This window comes from Anneissia japonica, unplaced genomic scaffold (genome assembly GCF_011630105.1).
Source record: "Anneissia japonica isolate Jap-2015-1 unplaced genomic scaffold, ASM1163010v1 scaffold287754_len4335492_cov202, whole genome shotgun sequence".
NCBI classification, from domain to species: domain Eukaryota; kingdom Metazoa; phylum Echinodermata; class Crinoidea; order Comatulida; family Comatulidae; genus Anneissia; species Anneissia japonica.
The window spans coordinates 32983-54197 of record NW_022705543.1 but is presented as its reverse complement, the minus strand read 5'-3'; the positions used below and the strand labels follow the sequence as shown (position 1 = coordinate 54197).

General features: G+C 34.3%; 3 protein-coding genes across 4 annotated transcripts; 2 read left to right on the top strand and 1 right to left on the bottom strand.

The window, feature by feature from the left end:
• Positions 1–151: 151 nt before the first annotated feature.
• On the top strand, positions 152–514 carry LOC117105828 (protein yippee-like 5). The gene has a single exon (XM_033247126.1). It carries the CDS (start codon positions 152–154, stop codon positions 512–514), a length of 363 nt encoding a protein of 120 aa, XP_033103017.1.
• Positions 515–4445: 3931 nt separating this feature from the next.
• On the top strand, positions 4446–13291 carry LOC117105729 (AP-4 complex subunit beta-1-like). The gene is made up of 18 exons (XM_033246981.1): positions 4446–4564; positions 5382–5447; positions 5798–5921; positions 6343–6515; positions 7182–7312; positions 7604–7751; positions 8071–8164; positions 8499–8619; positions 8920–9049; positions 9175–9270; positions 9710–9876; positions 10193–10323; positions 10415–10580; positions 10791–10864; positions 11088–11196; positions 11711–12059; positions 12164–12299; positions 12426–13291. The coding sequence occupies exons 2-18, from the start codon at positions 5389–5391 to the stop codon at positions 12564–12566; spliced, it is 2349 nt and encodes a 782-aa protein (XP_033102872.1). The 5' UTR covers positions 4446–4564; positions 5382–5388; the 3' UTR covers positions 12567–13291.
• On the bottom strand, positions 13005–20985 carry LOC117105730. 2 transcript variants are annotated; one of them, XM_033246984.1, is made up of 9 exons: positions 20686–20985; positions 19323–19465; positions 18173–18337; positions 17142–17783; positions 16215–16424; positions 15880–16028; positions 14884–15110; positions 14136–14364; positions 13005–13724 (listed from the first exon to the last, which is right to left on the bottom strand). In XM_033246984.1, the coding sequence occupies exons 2-9, from the start codon at positions 19324–19326 to the stop codon at positions 13611–13613; spliced, it is 1740 nt and encodes a 579-aa protein (XP_033102875.1). In that variant the 5' UTR covers positions 19327–19465; positions 20686–20985; the 3' UTR covers positions 13005–13610. The 2 variants fall into 2 exon arrangements, with proteins under 2 accessions (XP_033102875.1, XP_033102874.1); XM_033246983.1 differs by having other exon boundaries at positions 19323–19454.
• Between the last annotated feature and the right edge of the window lie 230 nt (positions 20986–21215).

Sequence of the window (21215 nt, the reverse complement as noted above, 5' to 3'; positions counted from 1 at the left end):
ATTCTCTTGTACTATTTTTTTTTGTTTTTGTGGTGTATGCTCATATTTTCTTAATGTTCTATTCAGTAATAATTGAAATGTTTTCTTTTTTTCTGTAGACCTTGCATATCCTAGAATATATTATATTTTTTAGGAAGAATTTACATTTACGATGGGGCGCATATTTCTGGACCACATTGGAGGCTCTCGCCTGTTCTCGTGTGCAAATTGTGACACCATTCTGACAAACCGGTCAGAATTAATTTCAACTCGCTTCACCGGTGCGACAGGAAGAGCATTCCTTTTCAATAAAGTCGTGAATCTTGGCTTTAGTGAGGTGCAAGACCGTGTGATGTTGACTGGTCGGCACATGGTTCGAGACGTATCCTGCAAGAAATGTGATGCTAAATTGGGGTGGATTTACGAGTTTGCAACAGAAGAGAACCAACGATACAAAGAAGGGCGCGTCATTCTCGAAAGAGCATTGATAACAGAAAGCGAGGGCATGGAAGAGAACTCAAATTCAGACAGTTAAATTGGCAGACTTTATTTACAGAATAATTTATATTTACATTTGTAAAAAAATGCATTTCTGCAATAAATTATTTTAGATGTCTTCTATTACAAGTAACACTCACCATGAAGAGTAATGATTATGGAAGAACATTAAGAACTCACAATACAGTAGACTTGTAAAACTTCATTGGGCATAAAATTTTAAGACAGAGTAACACAGTATTTTGTATCGCCAGCCAAATGCTTGTAAACATAAACATTAATTTGCATGTTATTTCAATCTTTGCAAGTATTATTTCATAAAATACTAATACCTGTATTTGAAAAAAGGACATGTACAGTAAATCGTGGTTAAAGATATTTAAAGGGCCATTTTCTTGCTCTGTTTCTGGATATTTTTAATGATGGAGGTACAGTACTGTACATACAAAAATCAACTAAACATTTTCCTAGTTACTTTGATCAAAATATTCCAGTTGCTAACAATACAACAACAGGCAGTTATAAAGCACCTTCTAATCTAAAGATCAAAGGCTGTAAATAGAGGCAATTGTAAGAATGAGGGTAGTGTGGATTACCCAACTTAACTTTAAATTTTTGTCCACAAAATCATTGGATCAGATTTTTCCTTTCTACTGTTGTTGGTACGATACTTGCAAGTGCACATTATACATTTTGAATGAGAATCATTTTGTGTCTATACTGTAGCTGAAATTATGACAATGTAAAGTTGGATTGTTAGTACACAAAAGTTGTAAAAGTATAATTGACATAATGTTTATACTGTATGACATAGATAAATATAAGCAGCAGTATACTGAGCACTTTGTATATTATTTAAATATGAGTTTTTAGTTTGCATCCACTTTGAAACTCCATGCTCAACTGACTAATAGTAATAACAATAATAATTTTAATGATTATTATTACAATTATTACGTTTTATACTTTGTGTTACTGTTGTTCCTTAGGTATAACCTACCTTGGATAAAAGTGTCCAATTTCACATGCCAGCATTTTCCCTGTCAAAGGCCTAATTATTAGCTCACCTGAATTTTATTAGTACGGGTCTCCCTCCAATTAAAGACCACTTTTGGGACCGGGGTTTCCATGGTCTATAGCATCTTCAGTTTTTAATTACTGTAGAATAATAAAGATAAAAGAAAGTTGTTCTTTTGGGACCACAGAAAAGTGGTTTTTAATTGAAGGGAGACCAGTAAATAAAAAAGGAGGGTTTTCTTTGAAATGGGCGTGTAGTTTAAATTCACGGGACATGCTGTCAAACGAATTCTCCATGTATGGGCCATTTCTTAAATCCCTCAAAGGAAATTCTCTGTGTATGAGGCAATCCCCACCCCCCTCCCTAACCCCAAAAAAAAGAAATATCTGCCATGATCAAAGGGCGGGTTTATGCCGTCCAAGGAACTACACCATTTTTGATGTGTTGGAAATAGCATATACTGTAAGCATTTGTATACCAATCTATATTTTTCTAGTTAATTAACTAGAACAGTATATTAATTTAATTTAGGTGTTTTTGATTGAAGTAAACACTTTTGATCTAAGATCAATTTTATTTTATAAATGCTATTACTAATTTTACGAATACAGTATACCACCCATTCAAGGAATGAGGCTAGGCCAATACCAAGAAATTGCATAGTCATTACCTTATTTTTTTAAACTAGTTGTTTATTTGAATTCTAAAGATTGTGTATTACAAAAAGTGACATAAAGAGTTAATCCTTTAATTAATGTTACTTTGGTATATTTAAGTAAACCATTCATCGTTTTAATGGTACAAATGTAGCTTGTTAATTTATTATTATTATGTTATTTTGCTACTAGTGTATTACATTAGTGTGGTGATTTATATTTTTAGTTAAGAAATTGTGATGTCATAGTAGTTGATAAAAGGTATCATCTGAATGGGTTGCTTTCTTTGTCAGTGACTAAGTGATAAGTGTCCCCACATGGGTCCAAGTCCATTGACTGGGCTCCCATTTCCCTGACAGGTGGTCTAAACCCACCTCAGCAACAAATAGTTGGGCTGAGGAGAGCAGATTTTAAGAATATGCCCTCTCGATGCTCGGAAATGGCATGGTATACAAGCAGATTTTTCCAACAAAATGTTTTTTGACTCTGGCCAAATTGTAAGGTCAGGGTTACCGGGAAGGGATCCTGTGTCCCCCTGGACCCCCGCAGGCACAACCACTTTTCATCGTGAATTTTATCCATACATAGTCGTTCATGGTCTTAAAAAGATACCTTGAAGAATGGGTGTCATTTCATTTTCAGTTAAGCACGTGTGTGGCACAATATGTAGTTATAGATAGAATCTCAGAGAGTGATGTAAAGTTAGTTCAAAGGAGGATACCACCTCACTTTAGCAGTGTCTCATTGATTTTGTTATGCATGTCATACCAGACTCTACATTTGGTTGTGTTATGTACTGCACATTACAGTTGCTTACAGTAGTGTTTAAATGCTCAGCTTGTTAAATGAAAGCAAAATGCAGTGTACATTTTAAAATAAAATGCACCATCAAGTCTATAGTAATCAGAGACATATATAATGGCTGTTTTTTTATGGCACTGGTAATAGTTAAGAGTTCCTATATAGAGAGAGTTGCGACATGAGCAGTTCACATCATGTGACTACTGGACGCCCTCTATCTGCCATCTTGTGTCCACAACCTAATCAGTGGTGCATAACCAACAAAAATATAAGAAATTGAAACTAAATTCTTGACCTCATGTTAATATTTAAAAATTCATAACTCCATAACGAAGGGTCGTGTCACATTATTTTTTTCTTTCTTTTTATTTTTTTATTTATTCAAATGGCATAACATTTTCTTAATATTTTTATTTTTTTTCAATTGCCTGTTATTTATGCAATTACCACACTGTAACATAGGTGTTGAAGTGTTCATTCATGCATAAAAGGACAATGGAGTCCCACTAGTGGCTAATGTCGCAACTCTCTCTATATAGGAACTCGAGTAATAATTAGAGTTCGTAAGAACTCTAGTAATAATTCATGGAGACTGCCCTTGTCTGGTGGTATTATGATAAATGATGTTTCTTAGTTGCAGGAAGCTAGGAGAAATCAGATGATATATCTTGTTTTTTGACAAAAGCCGGGCACTAACTGTGTCGTACGACCATTATACAACAAATCCAACTCTGATCCTAGTGACCGCTAGATGATGCAACGCTGTCTGCAGATTGTCTGTGGCAGTCTGATCGGATCGTCATTAAAAAGGACTTTCTGCGCACACTTCATTGCATTGCGTCCTCCATAGAATCGCCTCGGCCGACGACCATTCGGTACAGTGAGCTGCTGGCTTTAGAGGAATTATTTACATCTTTGTATGCAGTCTCTTTTCTCAAATTAACAATTATGAAAGTGTGTGTAACAGTTGCCTCCTACGTGATTTTGTGAATGTAAAAGAAGTTGTTTCATTTGAATTTTACATAAAATAATAGCACTGTAAATCCAAGATAAACATCAAAGAACTGCGATGATGTGGGAAATCACATTCTATGAGGATAGCCCACTTCTTGGTACAAAGCTGACCATAAATTTCAAACACTGTCAAAAAAAAAGACTAAATTACACGACATATCATGCAAGAAATGAAAAATTGAGAACAAATGCATAAAAGGTAAACGAACACTTGTCTTTAGCACATTGGGCGCCTCATAGTTATCGAGCGCATCAGCACGTACGTCACGAATAATAATAATAATAATAATAATAATTTATTTGGATATTCACTTTTGAATCAGTGGCACTCAACCACAGGGGTGGTGCATGCTAACAACAAGAAAAAATATAAAAATTAAAATCAAATGAAAGACATCAAAACAACAAGATGCGTCAACACTAAAGACACATTCGGCGCTTCATAGTTGAAGACAGCTCCGTTGTGAGGACGGATGTCGTTCACGGAGAATGCACCCGGCGTGTTTGTTTTTTAGAAGATGATGATAATCGTGCTAAAATAATTTTAAATCTTAGAAATTCATTATTATCTACATTATAAATTATAGGTCCATACGAGGTAGGTACCTACTTCCCGGTGGTTGGGGGTTCGTGCGCGAGGGTGTATGTAGGCTAGGTTAGGCCTATGCCTACCCGGTGATTCCCCGAAATGGCGGTGGGGGCGTTTTTAGTAGGACTAGGGTAGGCCTAGCATAGCTAGTCATAGGACAAGTATAAATATGAAAGTGTACAACAGTTAAATACAGTAAAATTGAGGCTAAATTGTCATAGAAGTAAAAAAAAATCGTGAGAGAACGACAACAACAATATATAATAATATTAATAAAACAACAACACTAATAATAATATTAATAATAAAACATACAAATTCAATAATAAAAAGATTGGAGGAAACAATAAAAACAGTAAACATTTTAATAAATAAAACTTTCAAATACAGACAAAATCAGGCTAAACAAATTTATTTTATAAAAGTAAAAAATGCGAAAGAATAATAATAATAATAGTAATGAAACTTTAAAATGTAGACAAAATGAAGCATCTAAATAATTCGTCATAAATGTGTATAAATATTTTTTTTAAACCGATTAAACATTAAAAGTGGGAAAAAGAGCCCATGGCAATATTTGATTTGCCTGTCGGATTCAGAAAATTATGCGGCTAGCCTTGGCATTGATTTTGCTCCTTTGTCGTTTTAGTCTATGCCTATTGCCGTTTTGGTCTGTTTCCGTTTTGGTTCATTAACGTTTTGGTTTATTGCCGTTTCCGCCTACCCTACTAATACTATTCTAGGCCTATATAATACTATCTTGTTGGTCATGCCTAGGCTAGTTCGTTGTTTTGGCTGCTTACCTTTTTTTTGTTTCGTTTTGTAGATAAAAAATGATTATGACATCATTTCCACCTGATATTGTATCTAAAGATGATATTCACAAATACAAGTAAGTTAACTACCTTAGAATTGTTACATTGATATTAGTGTATTAGTTTTCCCACCCTAGGCCTATACAACAATTAATATATGTAAGGAGATTTAACTGTTATTTAGTAATGGATTAAAGTCAATATGACTGCATACATCTTCCCCCAAAATTGTACTTGTTTTGATATGACAAAATTCCCAAAAATATTTTAATTAAAAGAATATTATTGTTTTTAAATCTGAAATCAGACATGTGGGGTGATATAATTTAAGCATTTTTTTTGGCAGGGATTTGCATTACAAATTTTTGGTTTTATATTAACTTATCGCTGTTTTAAGTAATCAGCTGTCAAATGTATTTTCTTATAGTGAACTTCTCAACGATCCAGAGGTGACTGCTGATGCTAATAAGTTGCGACAGATACTCCAGAGCTTGTTAGTAGAGATGACCAGTGGCATGGACATTTCTGAAGTGTTTATGAGCGTCATTAAGGTCTTAATTTAAAGTTATTCTTTCTTAAAATATTGTGTATTTTTTAGTATTTAATATTTACCCGTAAGGCCCAAGGGAAGTTTGATTGAAAGGGATGCTTTTCAATAACCATAATGGATTCTCCTTAGTAAACTCGAGGACATCCCAATCAAACATCTCTGGACATGTAACCTACTGCATTTGAGATTAACCTGCTGCATTTGAGATTTAACTGGTGAGCATTTGTCGGTAATTAATGGTAGACTGTTAAAAACATAACTTGGAGGATCATTTTTGTGTTGAATTGCATACAGTATGGGTATGAATTGTCCAGCAATTACTTGTCCAGTTGTTTACTTATTACTGAGTTGATATATATTCAGCAGGTAATACTACTTGTCGATGAGATTTATTTGTCCCAATATTGTGTAATTTTATTCAGGTATGCGGTAGCTCTAACATGGTAATCAAGAAGCTAGCCTATCTGTACCTGAGTCATTATGCCGAAGAAAAACCAGACCTGGCCCTGTTGGTGGTGAACACACTACTAAAAGATTGCAAGCATCCAAATCCAATGATACGAGGCCTAGCTCTGAGGACATTTTCCTCCTTGAGGTACTGTACGTCTCTAACCTTGTTATTAAATTGACAATGAACCTCAATATTTGAGTTGCTTACTTTATATATAGTACTTTATTATTACCTTTCAATTCAAAATCAGTCAATCAATCAGCCTTATGGGCCACTTGGTCTGAAGAGTAAGTAAGGCAATCAACAATCCAAGCATCTATCAACAACAAATCAATTAACCAAATGTTAATCAATCATCCATCATCCATCCATCAATAATCAATCAATTTATTTATAAAATTTATTTTTTGTGATATAGTTGTTAATTTTATTTCATAATCAATGGGCGCCCGTTATAAAGCTTGCTTGCTGTGGCGACCCTTTTTCCACGTTATTTAAATGTTCTGATGGGCCCATTCTTATCAATTATTGTTTTTTTTCCTTATGTATTTCTCCGTCTATGTAGTTTGTATTGATGATGTGGAAATAAACTTTATATTGAATTGAATTGAATCTTTAATATTAATCAATCAGTCATCAATCAACCATCCATAAAATAATCATAACCAAGTCCATCCATCAATCAAGCATCACTTACAGAACACTAGTGTCTACAGCACATGACTTTAAATCATGATTACAAATTTAATACAAAATGATAGTAATTTTTTCATCAGCGGTTTTTAGCATCTAGAATTCTTTACCCTATAGGGTGCCAGCTTTTTTTGAGTACTCTACACAGGTGTGTCTGGACGGTCTTAAGGATAAGAGTGCTTACGTAAAGCGAATTGCAGTGAATGCGTGTGCCAAACTTCATAACCAACACCCACAATTTACTCAGGGTAATATCTTCTAAACTTCTGCTTTGTATAAAGTGTAGCTAACAAATACGATTTATTATGATTAGGTATAAACAAATCTTGTGTTAATGGGTATGGCATTTGTCTTTCTTCACCCAAAAGTATAAATGGGTACCTAGTAGGAAGTGAATTCTTTTAAATATTTTTAGGACTAAGAATACTCTTGAAGAAACAGAGGGTGGTGATACATAGTGTATGTGATTTGATTTTTCATCCAAAAAAAACCACATTTCTATTACCAAAAGTAGTCAAGACATTCATTTTTTTTTACAGACAACAACATTGTTGATACATTGTATGGTATGATACGAGATAAAGATCCTATTACAGTTATCAATTGTCTTATGAGTTTAGAAGAGATACTGAGGATGGAAGGAGGTGTGGTCATCAATAAGAAGATTGCCTATTATCTCTTAAACAGGTTAGTCCATTGAATGACAGAGGAAACTGCTCAGTGGCTGAACTCCATGTTCACCAGTTGGTTTAAGATGAAAAGTTTGGGGTTAGTATTCCTATTAGAAAAAAGGAAGATTGAAGATTGAGATAAAAGCTGATGCTAGTGACAGCATATTTTATTTAAAGTTTGTGATAGAGACATTAAATTATAGAATAAATTGTTAAAGTGACAGAGTGTATTGGAAAATCTACTGCATTAAATTCATATGCAAGATTGGTATTAATATGGAAATTTGTAAATGATTATCATTCATTACAACTTATGTTTTTTTCTTTTGTTAAAGATTAAAAGAATTCACAGAATGGGGTCAGAGCCTCATTTTCAATCTTTTGCTGAAATATAAGGTCAAAGGTGAAGATGAGGTCATAGATGTGTTAGTAAGTATTAGCAAGATAATAGGGTGCTTTCGATTTGTGCGACACTAGAACGGAATCACTCATGCGTGACCGTCCTACCTGGCGTCCCACGTTCTCTGCATACGTAGTTTTGGCCAAATTGCGTTCCAGAATCTACTCGACGAGGCGACCTTATTGTTCTCGCATGTGCAGATGATTTTTAGTGATGTCATTACGTTCTACGTCCTGCTGTCATTGTACAATCGAAAGCTTCCTATTATAATTCAGGACAACTCAATTTTTGAACTCGGGTGTCTTTTTCCTGAGCCCCAGAAATATTTTTTTTTAATAATTAGTAAAATGCTATGTCTTACAGAATCTAAGTGATTCATACTTGAAGCATCCAAACTCAGGAGTAAGTCTTGCTGCAGTCACGATGATGTTACATTTGACCTCTGGCCTCAGTATCCGAGACGATGTGTACAAAAGAGTAAGAGGTATAGTGATAACCGTAAAACTTGGAGATTTCTACTGTCTTTATTTGCTTATTTTTTTTATTGCGGAACTTACCCCTTTTAACGTAATAGTGGAATGGTCTGTATGTATTAACAACATGTTCATTTTCTTCCTATCTTTATTTAAATATGTATAATAATATATTACATTTTTAATATGTGTAATTTTAATATATAATAAAATTGTATGCAATTAACAGTATTTTCCCTTTATTGTGTATTAAATTAAAAATTCAGCACATGCTATTATCTAATGCATTTTCTCCTGTACAATTCATTCAGGCCCTTTGTTGAATGTGCTAACAAGCAGTAGCTCTCATGAACTTGTGTTTGCCGCCCTCTGTCACATTCAGTGGATATTGGCAATCTCTCCAACACTTTTTACGAAACATTATAAGAAATTCTACTGCCGGTGAGTGTTTATCCTTGGTGTTTACACCGAATAAACCCTTCTATCCAGGTATCTACATTTATGAATATTTATTAGTACTTGTTTATGCAATAGTTACATATTTTACATGTGCACTTATTTTTCAGGTATCAAGAGCCAGAGTATATAAAATTCAAGAAGTTAGATCTGCTACAAAGCCTTATCACACCTTACAATCTCCAGGATATTGTTGAAGAAATAAGGTAAAAGAAACTATTGAAGTATTACATATTAGTATTTAAAATTTTTTTATTTAATTACATTAACATTCTGGGTTCCATATCCATGAAATGTCATCGTCTGTCCTCTCCATCTTTAAAAGTTCCTTCCCAGGCCCATCCACATCAAATGCCTTGATCCACCCGTTTATGCTACATACTGTACATATTGTTTACATCAGTGCCTCCATGGCCCGGCATACAGAAGAAAAGAAAACGAAGATAGTGACGATCGTCAAAAAAGTTTATGACAGATAAAATGGAAGCTTGTTTACAATAAGTTAGCGTTATATTTAGAAAAATAATAAATAAGAGATATTTTGCCATGGTGATAAACACAGAACTGAAAAAATAATAATGCTATTTTATATATATGTTAAACCCTGACCTCTTATCTCTCTATTGTTTTTTTGATATTATACAGCGTATATTGTAATGATGTGTCATCAGTATTTGCCACACGTTCTGTGAAGACCATTGGATCCATCGCAAAGAAGCCTTCTTGTACAAGCATCTGTCTTAATTATCTACTGAGCATGCTCCAGTTACAACTTAGTCATGTGATCTCGGAAGTGCTTGCTGGCTTCCAGGGTAAAATATTGTGGATGTTGATGAAAAACCAAAGAGTTGAAGTCGAATCCAAAATAGCATTAAAAAATTGTTTGTCTTAGATAAAATTAGACTTAAAGAATGTTATTTGATGGAAATACAACAATTTGGCATGTAAAATATGATCAACTTAGAAATTAACTACTTAAAACAACCTTCAAAACACACAAATTCATTGTATTGTGAGTGATGAGGAGGCATATACCTCGCAGTTGCAAAATACTAGTGTCTACTATATTGTGGAACAGAGTGTCAATGCCAATGGGGGACTTACAAAATTCATTTTTCTGCCTTAAAGATCTGCTACGTTATGAGACAAACACAAAATATGTGGACAAAGTGATGGAGCATCTACCAAGCTGCGCATCTTTTGTGTCGGACATTAAAGGAAAGACTGCACTCTTGTGGCTGGTAGGCCACTATGGAAAGGTAGGACCACAAAGTGTAATAATAATTAAAATAAACCAGCATAATCATGTTGTTCGATTATGTATTCTTACCCACAATCCATCATATGTAGAATCTGCCTGATGCCCCATACTTACTGGAGGACTATGTTGAGGCGTATGATCAGGAACATTCGTCCCAAGTGAAAGTAGCACTACTCACAGCAACCACTAAACTGTTCTTCTACCGACCTGCAGAATGCCAGTCTATGCTGGGAAAGTTATTGGATAGTGCTATAGGTATGCATGTAATACATATTACATAAATGTAGTAGTTATATACTATGTATGTAAACAATTATACAACTGTGCTTTCAATAAATGCTTTAACTTTAATAGACGAAACATTCTAAAAGAAAGCAAAATTTAATTGTGCATGTACATTGGTTGTATTGAATTTTATTTCAAAATTAATTGGCATCTAACCCTCTTAACTATTTACAATTTCAGCAACAGAAGATGATATTGAGGTCAAAGAGAAAGCTATGTTATATTACAGACTATTACAGGCTGACGTCCAAAAGGTAAAGCCAATCACATCACAATTACTCCCCATTTTTTCAGTTTTTCTAGGAGTACCTTTCACATTAACTAGACCTGCAACACTTACAACATTCTCTGCCCCTAGCTTTAGTAGATTTTGCAGACAAATAAATTTGCCATATTGTACCAGGTACCAGTTTAATCTTGGACCAAGGTAGTGAAGCTTATTTTTCAAAGCGTATTCTGCTTTCTTCCGTCTTTCAGGCTAAGAATGTCGTCTGCGCATCATTACAACCAATCCCAGGAAATTTAGAATTGTCAAAACTGCATGATATTCCAGAAGGGCAGTTTAACTCACTGTCATTGCTCTTAGGTGAGTGTACTCTTCATTTTTTTTTTTATTATTGCCAATTAATTCTCTTTTATAAGCAAGTAATATTTATGAGTCACTTTAAGCTGGAGTATAAAGAGCAGTATAAAAGCAGTACACATTAAGGTTTTTGGGAGCGCACTGCAAACACGATAAATCAAAAATTAACTTTGGCTCCCGCTAACCAATATTTATGCCCACCCCTGCCTTAATTTATGCTACATACTATAAGTTAAGGCTAGCAGAAAAAATCTAAACCGTAAAGAAATATATGTAAATAGAATAAATGTAACTTATAGGAGAACAACAAAGATAAGTAATTGTTTTATAAAACCTGCATTGTAATGCTTTTAAAAATTATCAAACCCCCGACCAATATTTATGCCCACCCTGCCTTGAAAAAATACATGTAAATAGAATAAACGTAACTCATAGGACAACAAAGATAAGCAATTGTTTTATAAAACCTGCATTGTAATGCTTTTAAAAATTATCCAAAAATTGTTTTTCTACCTAGACAAGGATTCTTTGCATAGGGTCAAAGAAAGTGCAACAATTAATCAAGAATTGTCACCTGCAATTAAAAAGAAAGAAAAGTCACCAATGTCAGAGAGCACTGTTGAGGGAACACTCGTTGATATAGCCAGCGACAGTGAAGCAAAAGAATCATTTGCAAGTTTAGGTGCAGATGAAGAATCTCTGGTTGATGTAAATAGCGCCCTCAACGACAATGAAGCAGACACAGCGAAAGTTGAGGGGGCTCTTGAAGGAATAACTGATGTGGAAACTCGTATTTTCAAGAACAGGAAAGATGCTGTGATGACTCCCACAGAATTTGAAGAAAAATGGAATCAATGGCAAACCAGGTAAAACAGATTATTAGTTTTGTGCATTGGTTATGCCACACATAACTGAAGGATCCTTACTCATGAAATCCTCTAATCAACAATGTAACTATAATTATCTCTAGGGTAGATGAGGAGTTGCCACTCCTTGAAGGACCATCAACAGCCGCCATCCTTGAAGCTATGTCATCAAATTCCATCAAGACCTTAGCAACATCTGATAATGCTTCCCAACCATGGAAAGCATTTTGCTTTATACAGGTATGGTAGCATTATCTAAACTATGAAGACTTACAAATAAAACAAATTAGGGTGGGGCAGCAAAAATGTTTTGAATGTTAGTTGGTATTGAAAACAATAGATACATGAAATGTTTTCTGTTTTTAGGAGGAGTCTGGTAGTTTTTATCTTCTGGAACTCAATTACCATCAACAGAATGAGATGATAGCCTACAAGATTAAATGTGAAGATGGCTCAGAAGAAGCAATTTTTTCCCTAGTAAAGGTGTTAAGATCCTGCCTCACATAAGAGTCAACACTGCCTATCCAGGCCCAACAAAATGGCAGAATTTGGCCAAGATCTGCAAAACATGCATTCTTAACCAATCTAAATGATGTCAATGTTATATCTGGAAATACACTCTCCAGACAGACTGTTAGTAACATCGACCATGTTATTAAAATTCAGTGGTAGATTAATATTAATATTATGAAGTACAATATATTGACCTTAATTTGATTATACACATTTCCAATAAAACCTCATCTGTTTGAATATTACAGAGCTTTTGATATGCACGAGTCACTCTTATCTATGACTGTCCTCTGTACAACGTAAATTAGGGCCAAATTGCGTCCCAGAATCCTTTGTGTCGTCATTACGTTGTAGGTTCTACTTCTAGTTGAATGCTCCCTATTGGTGTTAAATCCACAAGAAACTACATTTAAAATACAAAGGAGTATTTTATATATTTCCTTCAACATCATTTATTCACTAAACATTAATATAAATTATATCACATAAACGAATCTTTTGTATAAAATATATACTAACAGACGTAAATATAAATAAATATATGTGCATATGACATTTGATGACTGACATTAAAATCATCTTCACAGACAATGCTTTGTTACGATTACAATTTAGCCTTATATACATATACATAAAAAAGAATATCCAACTATTTGTACATTGAAACGGACACATGCATACTCGATAAAGATATTAATCTATATATATAATGTTGAAAACAAAAATACACTGATATAATATATTCTCTAGAAGAAAAAAAGCTCTACAGTGAAATTTTAATCGATTATTTACTACACACATTTATATTTAAAATATCTAATTTTATGTATAATATATAATAAGTCATTTCTATATAATATTTTAAAACACCATGACACTGATATACAATATTAAGACAATATTAAAATGTAGATTTTATATAAGTTAAATTATTAAATATTACTACACACACTTTGTTATTAAAATTCTGCTAAACATTCAGCAATCTCGTATTTTGAATAAACGTTTTGTTCATGAAAATCGGTCATTGAATACATTTTAAAATAGAATGTTTAAATATACGGCAATAAATATTGTTACAAAGCTTGCTGAAGCAGTAGCTGCCGAATTGTCAACATCGAGGTTTGGTGGAAAACTTGATATACGCTCATGCTGAAAAATAATGAAATTAGGTCAAAATTGAACATATAAGATTATCATTACTTGTATACATACATTTTCCTAGTCACTTTTGAAATTTTGACTTGGCCATTGCCGATTGTAACAGTGTTTGAAAGATTGGTTTCCATACAATCACTACATACTTTCAGTGATGCTGCTTGGTCAGTGGAATCAGGGAGTTTTCCTGATTGCGCCGGGGACTGCTACGCAATACGATTGCACTGAAAACACTGTAGCGACAGTGTAGCGATTCTATGGAAACCAAGCTTAACTGAAGGCTCAGTTTCGCAGGTCAGTTTATGATTATGTGATTGCCATGCATAATAAATAACAATTTTTATTACCAGCGATGTATAGTAAGCTCTACGAAGCCTAATGAAAAGCCATTATAGATCAACTGACCTGGTTTGTCGAAGTCGTATATTCGCCGTTACCGTCAGACGATGATATACAAATCCTTGTTTTATTGTCGAATACCAGACCATTTACACAGCCTTCAGCAAAGAAACTAATGCTAGTTATTTGGGCTTTCTTGAAATTACTGTTGAAAGTTTTAATTTGACCATTGGGATTCCTTTTGCGTCTGTGATGTGATCCATACGGTGCTTTTATCGGTTGTCTTTCGACCAATCTAAATAAAAAGAATGGTATAGAGTACTGAGAGCATAGATTACTGGACAGTTCCAGGAATCCAGATAAGATATTCTATAGAACATGATTGGTAAAGGGAATATTGTGGTCTAAACATGCCGCATTTTGAGTCTTTCTGTGAGTCTTCTGCTCTAAAATGTTTAAATAAATCAATAAACGGAGACTGGAAATATCTGTTTCAAATTTCAACAAAACTGTAAAAGTATAGGCGTATTCGACTGGTTCATTTCGTTGACTACGAATTTTCGTTGAGTACTGTATTATTTTCATTTGACTGGTTAGTAAATAGACTTCATTGGCTCAAAAATGGGCTGCCTTAATGTATTGCTGCCGCTATACTACTAATGATTATGTTGATGTTGCTGATGATTGATGACGAACTAGTAACCGAGATAATATATTTTGACATGATCCACCCTTTCCTGGTTGCCATTTATGATGGATAATCTAGAATTGATATTGATACTATACTATAATAGTATACATTAATAAAACTTACCTATATATTGCTGTGACCGTATACAGAACATCATAATCTGTCAAAGCGACATGATCAAATTTTGAAATATGCAAATTAGCTTGTTCGTCATATAAATGGTTAATAGTTGCGCCTTTTCCAGCCTCATGGTGAAGTCTGTAGCTATCATATTTACCGCCAAAATATGAGTGGTAATCTGGATCGATGAAATGAACCTTTCGATGATAAGGACGTGCAGCCACACACCCCTATTCATGTAAAAGTGAACACACCATAAGTCTGATGATCATTTACTTTATGCAATAATACGCCTATATCTATATACAGTACAAGCCATATAATATACGGTACAATAGCATATTTTTTTCACCGTGGATATTGTTCTGGCGATTTGACACAAATACGAGGTGTTAAGTTGGTTTGACCCTAATTTAAACAGTTTCGCTATTTTAATGCTTAACGACAATATCCATTTTTTTCCCTTTATTTTTTTCTTTTTTTTAGTCCTGATAAATGTTGTTCTCATTATTTCGTCGTAGGACCCTTAGATTAGGATTTGGACTTATTCAGTGTAAACACCAAGTATAGCCCACGAAGGTCTAGAAGAAGACTTACTTCTAATGGGGTCCTTCTGGTGGTGATCGGTGACCGGATTATTAATCAATTAATTGTAGGCCCTAAATACAGGGGTCTATATCTTATTATAAAAAAAAACATATACGAAACTATGTTTGGTGCATGTTTCTACAACATTAGAATGTACAAGAATAATTATAGGGCCTACACAGACCTTCGTTGCAAGTGCAGTTAGGCATTTATTTATGAGTAATAACAGAACTGATAGGTGATGGATGGTTGATGGGAAGAGAACAAGGATAAATTTACTAGCGCTAGCTGGAAGAATTTTGGTGATATTAGAACAGTTTTTAACAACCAAGTTCCAAGGAGAAATTATTCTGGGGTTATAGCTCCCAACGCCCCTTCACCCCACTTTGGATACACTGCTGTTTGTTTTACCATTTTAGGTTTTACTGGCCAGATACACGTGACCAAAAGCATCAGTTGGAGACGGTAAAGCGAACGCAACCATGTGGGCGAGAACTGCACTTCTAGTGTAATGCTGTCACCGTCTGACACACCAGCCTTTTCGAGATGACCTGTAACACCTACAATATCAAATTAATTATTTAATAAAACAATAATCTAGTACAGGTTTTCTGTAATCAATTATTGGCCACCTAAAAGACTATGAACACCGGTGTACTGTACTATACCATAAATAGTAGTAACTATATTATATAAATACATGCATGCGTCTAAACACAAAAATAAAAACAAAAAAAAGTATATACCATACGGATTGAATGGGATTGGCTGCCGTTCACTATGAATTGCAACCACGTGAAGTGACACCTCGTCACGCGACTCGTCCACTAACGTCAAGACAGACTGCAATACCAGACTAATGGTGACGCTAATTCGATAGCTGGAATTAATATTACAAGTGGTGACGTCCTCCACATCCGCACATTCGTGGACTGAAAAAGTCGCCACTAAATCGCCTGTTTGATATAATGTACGGAAAATAGTGAAAGCTACTTTTAGAAAGTCTGACAATTTCAATAAATAAGCGGCTTTTTCTCTGACGACAGCAAATGATAATAGGCCTACTGTAAGAACGAAAGTAGAAAGAAATAAACACAGGCCGATTTACAGATAACAAAAAATAGAATAATATTACGAAAATAAGGATATGTAAAAGTATATATAAAAGCATATTAACAAAGATGATTTTTTTTTTCAAGAATAATTTGTTTTATTATAACAATGGCTTACGCTCAGTCGACACTATCAAGTATTGTGACAAAAAAAGTTGATATGCCCATATTTGGTTGCAATATGACATCACCATTCCCATATATGGACACATCACACAAAATCGCATAAATTTGATAGTGGAATGCACTCTGTAGCATATGTTGCTGAGTGGCACAGGCTAAGGCCTGCTTTTCTTACAACACTGTCGCTACAGTGTGTCGCTACAGTGTTTTCAGTGCTATCGTTGTACTGTGTGCTGCGAGCAGTTCTGACGCAATCGGGAAACTCTCCGATTTGACCAACTAATCAGCATCACCGAAAGCTGTAGGCGGTAGCGTGTAGCGATTGTATGGTATTGTACTTTTACGTTGGCTATTGCGTAATGCATAACACCAATTTCCTGTTTGGAGAATTAGCTAGTTTGTTAATGTTTGACCAAAATAAATATTTACTTTACTTACCATTATACGTTCGCTGCTTTCCACTTTGTATATTTTGCATATCATTCAACTGAAGAATTATTTTAGAGTTCCAAGTTTGCATACACTTTTTATCTTCATGATTTCCAAGACACATGGGTGCTTCGTGGTGATAAAGCGGTTCATCAACTACATGTAATAAAGTGTGTGCGTCATTGCTCTGCGGTTTATATTCAATACTATTCTCTTCATAAACCATAACATACTTTCTTGACGGTGGAACGGTACTGAATTCTATATCAACTTCCATCTGGTCAACTATTGGCGCATGCGTTCTGTCCACTGGTGTTGACACTATTGCAGAGTTAAGATACACTTCGGGCTGTTGGGGAGGAGCCGGTAACATTAATGGATCCAGAGTTGACGCAAATACTGAATTCACCAACGCATTTCGATAGAGACGCCAAATTAGTACTACATGAGACTGGACGTAGGAGACAGCCTTGGTGCTACGATGGATGCTCATTGGACGAATGTTTGAAAAATATAACGTGGTCCTGAACTCAATCTCCGACCGAGTGACGTCAGATGATGTCCACGCCGATGAGCCATCTGACCGCATACAATTCAGAAGGGTGGCGGCGCTTCCATGGTAACTGAGTTTGTTCCGACGAAATGAAAACCCTTATAGAAAATGATTAGCGTGAATTATAATTTTTAAAACGTATCGTAGACCACAGAGTATTTTCGAAAACCCATGTTTACTAAAATACCTTTGTAATAGTGGTGGTAGTATTTGTGTCCTAAATAAAAAGTTTTTTCAGTTATTTTTTTCATATTACTGTAAATGGTTCAATGCATAGATCGTTTCAATATTTAGGCCTATGAAAGTAATTGTAGTTCTTCGCGCGTTGTGAGGTTGTTGTCTGTAAATAATATGACCTATTTTTAAAAATGTATTTATGTTTATCAGTTTGTATGCGACAAAATATGTTTGTTTGCTCTAATTTGTTTTTATGTTATTTATAATAAGACACAGGTAGAAGGTGATTTTTAAGGTGCATTTAACTTACCTTTTTCAATATTGTTCATAATAGGGCCAATACTAGTGTTGGTGAACAGTTTGGAATTCAACAAATTATCGTTTAAAAAGTTAAAATTATCAGTAAAGTATTCTTCGTACATTCCATCGGTGAATACATTACTGCACGTTCCAGTTCTCGATGACACAAGTGTCCCTGCAGAAATACAGAGAAAACCATCACATTGTTTGAGTAGACTGGTGTATCATGGCATATTGTATTTAATGTGGTCTCACATATTGTGTGTTTGCCTTTCCTTAGTATAATTGCTAGGGAATTCGTCCCTCGATACACTTTAAAGAGCAAATACATTTTGTTTTAAATATTTCGTTTAAAAAATTTATACTGTGTAAAACATGTAAGCTCTGAAATATGAAAATAAACACTGTGAATTCATGTAATTTCATCTCATTATATTTATCTAATTTTTAAAAAATTAATTTACATAGGATCAAATTTTCGTCATTCTGTTTAGATTGTTGATAAGCTCCATCAATTCTTCTTTTAGAGGGCGGTTTGGCGCAATGGAAACTGTTTTGTTTCCTAAACTCGAGTCGGGGTTTCAATCCTTAACTGTGCATTTCGCTTGTGCCCTTGAGTAAGGCATTTAGGTCTACATTGCTTCAGTCTACCCTGAAGTGTATCAATGGGTACAGCAAACTGCTGGGAGTAGTCTGCGGTGGACTATTGTCACACTCTCATCCGCTTCACGCTACTTGAAACTGGGAATAAGCTCCAGCCCATATGGGCCCCTATTGTCTCGGCAAGGATTTACTTATCAATTCGTTATAGAAACTAATGAAACTTTTCTGAAAATGAAAATGCTCATCAAATACGGCAAGTTATTTACTTTTAATGAGACAGAAGGTTGAAACAATTCAGTTTTTATTTTTTGCTATCGTTACACAAGCCTTAATCCAACTCTTAGTTTTGATGGGTGTTATGACGGTGACATCCAATTATAATTAAGAATTGGTTTAATACTGTTCTTGTAACAATAGCCCCTGTACTTTCAATAAATCTTTTTGAATTCAAAGCATAGAGGCAATACAAGATGTGTCATATCCATATGGAGAAATAATTTATTAGTATTGACAACACGTTCTTTAAGCCTTTTGTGTTAGACTATATTTCTACATACCCATATGATCAACTGCATTAATATTGTTGAATTCAAATGGTTGAAAGTCGACCAGCCAAAACTCATCAACATCAATAACATCATCTAGCGATACGGAGAGTGAAAGTAACCCATTTTCAATCTCGAATTCGTCTGAAACAAAACTTAAATTCACTTATTTGTATTTATATTGTATTTAAATATTCAACAGTGTAAACACAAATTATAGGATAAACATAAATGTATAAGAATATGAATATGATACAGATAAGAAGCAGAACATTACAAGATAATCATTAAAGCCAAAAAAGTAACTTCTGCAAATAAATATTAATAAATTATACTAATTACTTCATGTACACTACTTTTAAAATTTGAAAATTTACAATTAAAAATATCCAATTCAGGGTTTTTACAAACGCATGGTTATACAGAGATGAAATCCTACAAAAATACCATGTTTACAAATATTCACGAGAAAAATTTGCATTTAAAATTGACTTAGAAAGGAGACTACGAATAGGAACATTAAAATAGAAATTAGAAACAAAATTATAACAATAACAATAAATTCACTTACAAAATGCGAACGAAATTATACAGACGAGGGTAGCGTACGTGCAGGGTAGACTATGTTCGAGCCTTATTTATGGTTTTGATAAGCATACTTTATTCATTCAATGTGGTAGGAATGATTAGGGTGCGTTGCCCTGATATGAGTATCAGAATTGGAATAATTAGACAAATTGTAAAAATAGATTTAGAGCATACTGTAGATGTAAAAAATGAACTTTGTTCAGCCTTACTTAAAATGGTTATTTAGGACCTCGTCTTTCGTCTCATTTTCTTAACAAAGAAGAAATATTGAAAAGAACAGTGCGTGTGTCGCATGAAAACATTTTCTTTAAAGATGCAAGTTTTATTTTCGCATAAGACAGAAGTCCATTGTAGGCCTAATATATACACCGTACCCAACACGTAACTTTAAATAATGTCTGCACTTGCACATTTTCTTTTTAACATTTAACGTTATTGTAAAGGTTATCTTCGCGGTCAGTAATATTTTGTTTTCAATTTAGGCAGTAGCTAGGATTATGGTAGGCTTACCGTCCTATCTCGGTGCTGTTGCTAACCGTACCCTTCTTTTTACCGAGATAGAAGGGTAACGCACGTCTCAGACCATTGTTCAATTTTATATACCGGTACCTATGCTGGAAACCATCAGATATTTTGAATGAAAGTTTAAATTATTGGTGAAGCTGGCTACTCTAGGTTTAAATTTCAATCTCGATACACTACACCGCAACGAGAAAATACTACCACTTTCTATGTATTATTCTCAAGATAAACCGAAAGCGCTGGAATTTATTTGCAATTTACCTACCTACGAATGCCAAGCCCATTTTTTTGAATCTGTTATCAGTAGCAGTTGAAACAAAACGAAATAGCAACAAATATTGAAACGTCACTGAATACAAAATAAACACTAATACACGATAACGGACCGATAAGAACGTAGCAGCCATATTGATTCTTTCCAATTAAATCCTGACTGGAGAATACCACGGCTGGTCTTATCTTGAAAGTCTCATATCGTTGTAATTGAAATTGTTAAAGAAACAAAGCTGTTAGGGCTGTGGATACAAGATAACTTTAAGTGGGATCGTAATGTCAAAGAAATTATTTCTAAAGCAAGTAGACGTCTGCACATGTTATGCAGATTAAAGAAGTTCAAACTTCCAAAGCATGGCCTGGTTGAAGTGTACCAGTCACTCGACAAGCTTTCTTTAGTAAAACTATCTGAAAGAAGGTACAATCTCTGTTGTAAGTTTGCCCAGAATTGTTTGAAAAGTAATCATTTCAAAAACTGGTTTAATGTTGCTAACAATCGCAATATGGAACTTAGAAAATTGA

Coding starts and splice junctions, on each gene's coding strand:
- LOC117105729 (XM_033246981.1), top strand. CDS start 5,389: ATGATTATGACATCATTTCCACCTGATATTGTATCTAAAGATGATATT. Junction 6,516..7,181: donor AGGACATTTTCCTCCTTGAG/GTACTGTACGTC, acceptor TTTACCCTATAG/GGTGCCAGCTTTTTTTGAGT. Junction 7,752..8,070: donor GCCTATTATCTCTTAAACAG/GTTAGTCCATTG, acceptor CTTTTGTTAAAG/ATTAAAAGAATTCACAGAAT.
- LOC117105730 (XM_033246983.1), bottom strand. CDS start 20,827: ATGGCTGCTACGTTCTTATCGGTCCGTTATCGTGTATTAGTGTTTATT. Junction 16,425..17,141: donor AAAGCAGCGAACGTATAATG/GTAAGTAAAGTA, acceptor TATATCAAACAG/GCGATTTAGTGGCGACTTTT. Junction 13,725..14,135: donor ATACGACTTCGACAAACCAG/GTCAGTTGATCT, acceptor ATTATTTTTCAG/CATGAGCGTATATCAAGTTT.
- LOC117105828 (XM_033247126.1), top strand. CDS start 152: ATGGGGCGCATATTTCTGGACCACATTGGAGGCTCTCGCCTGTTCTCG.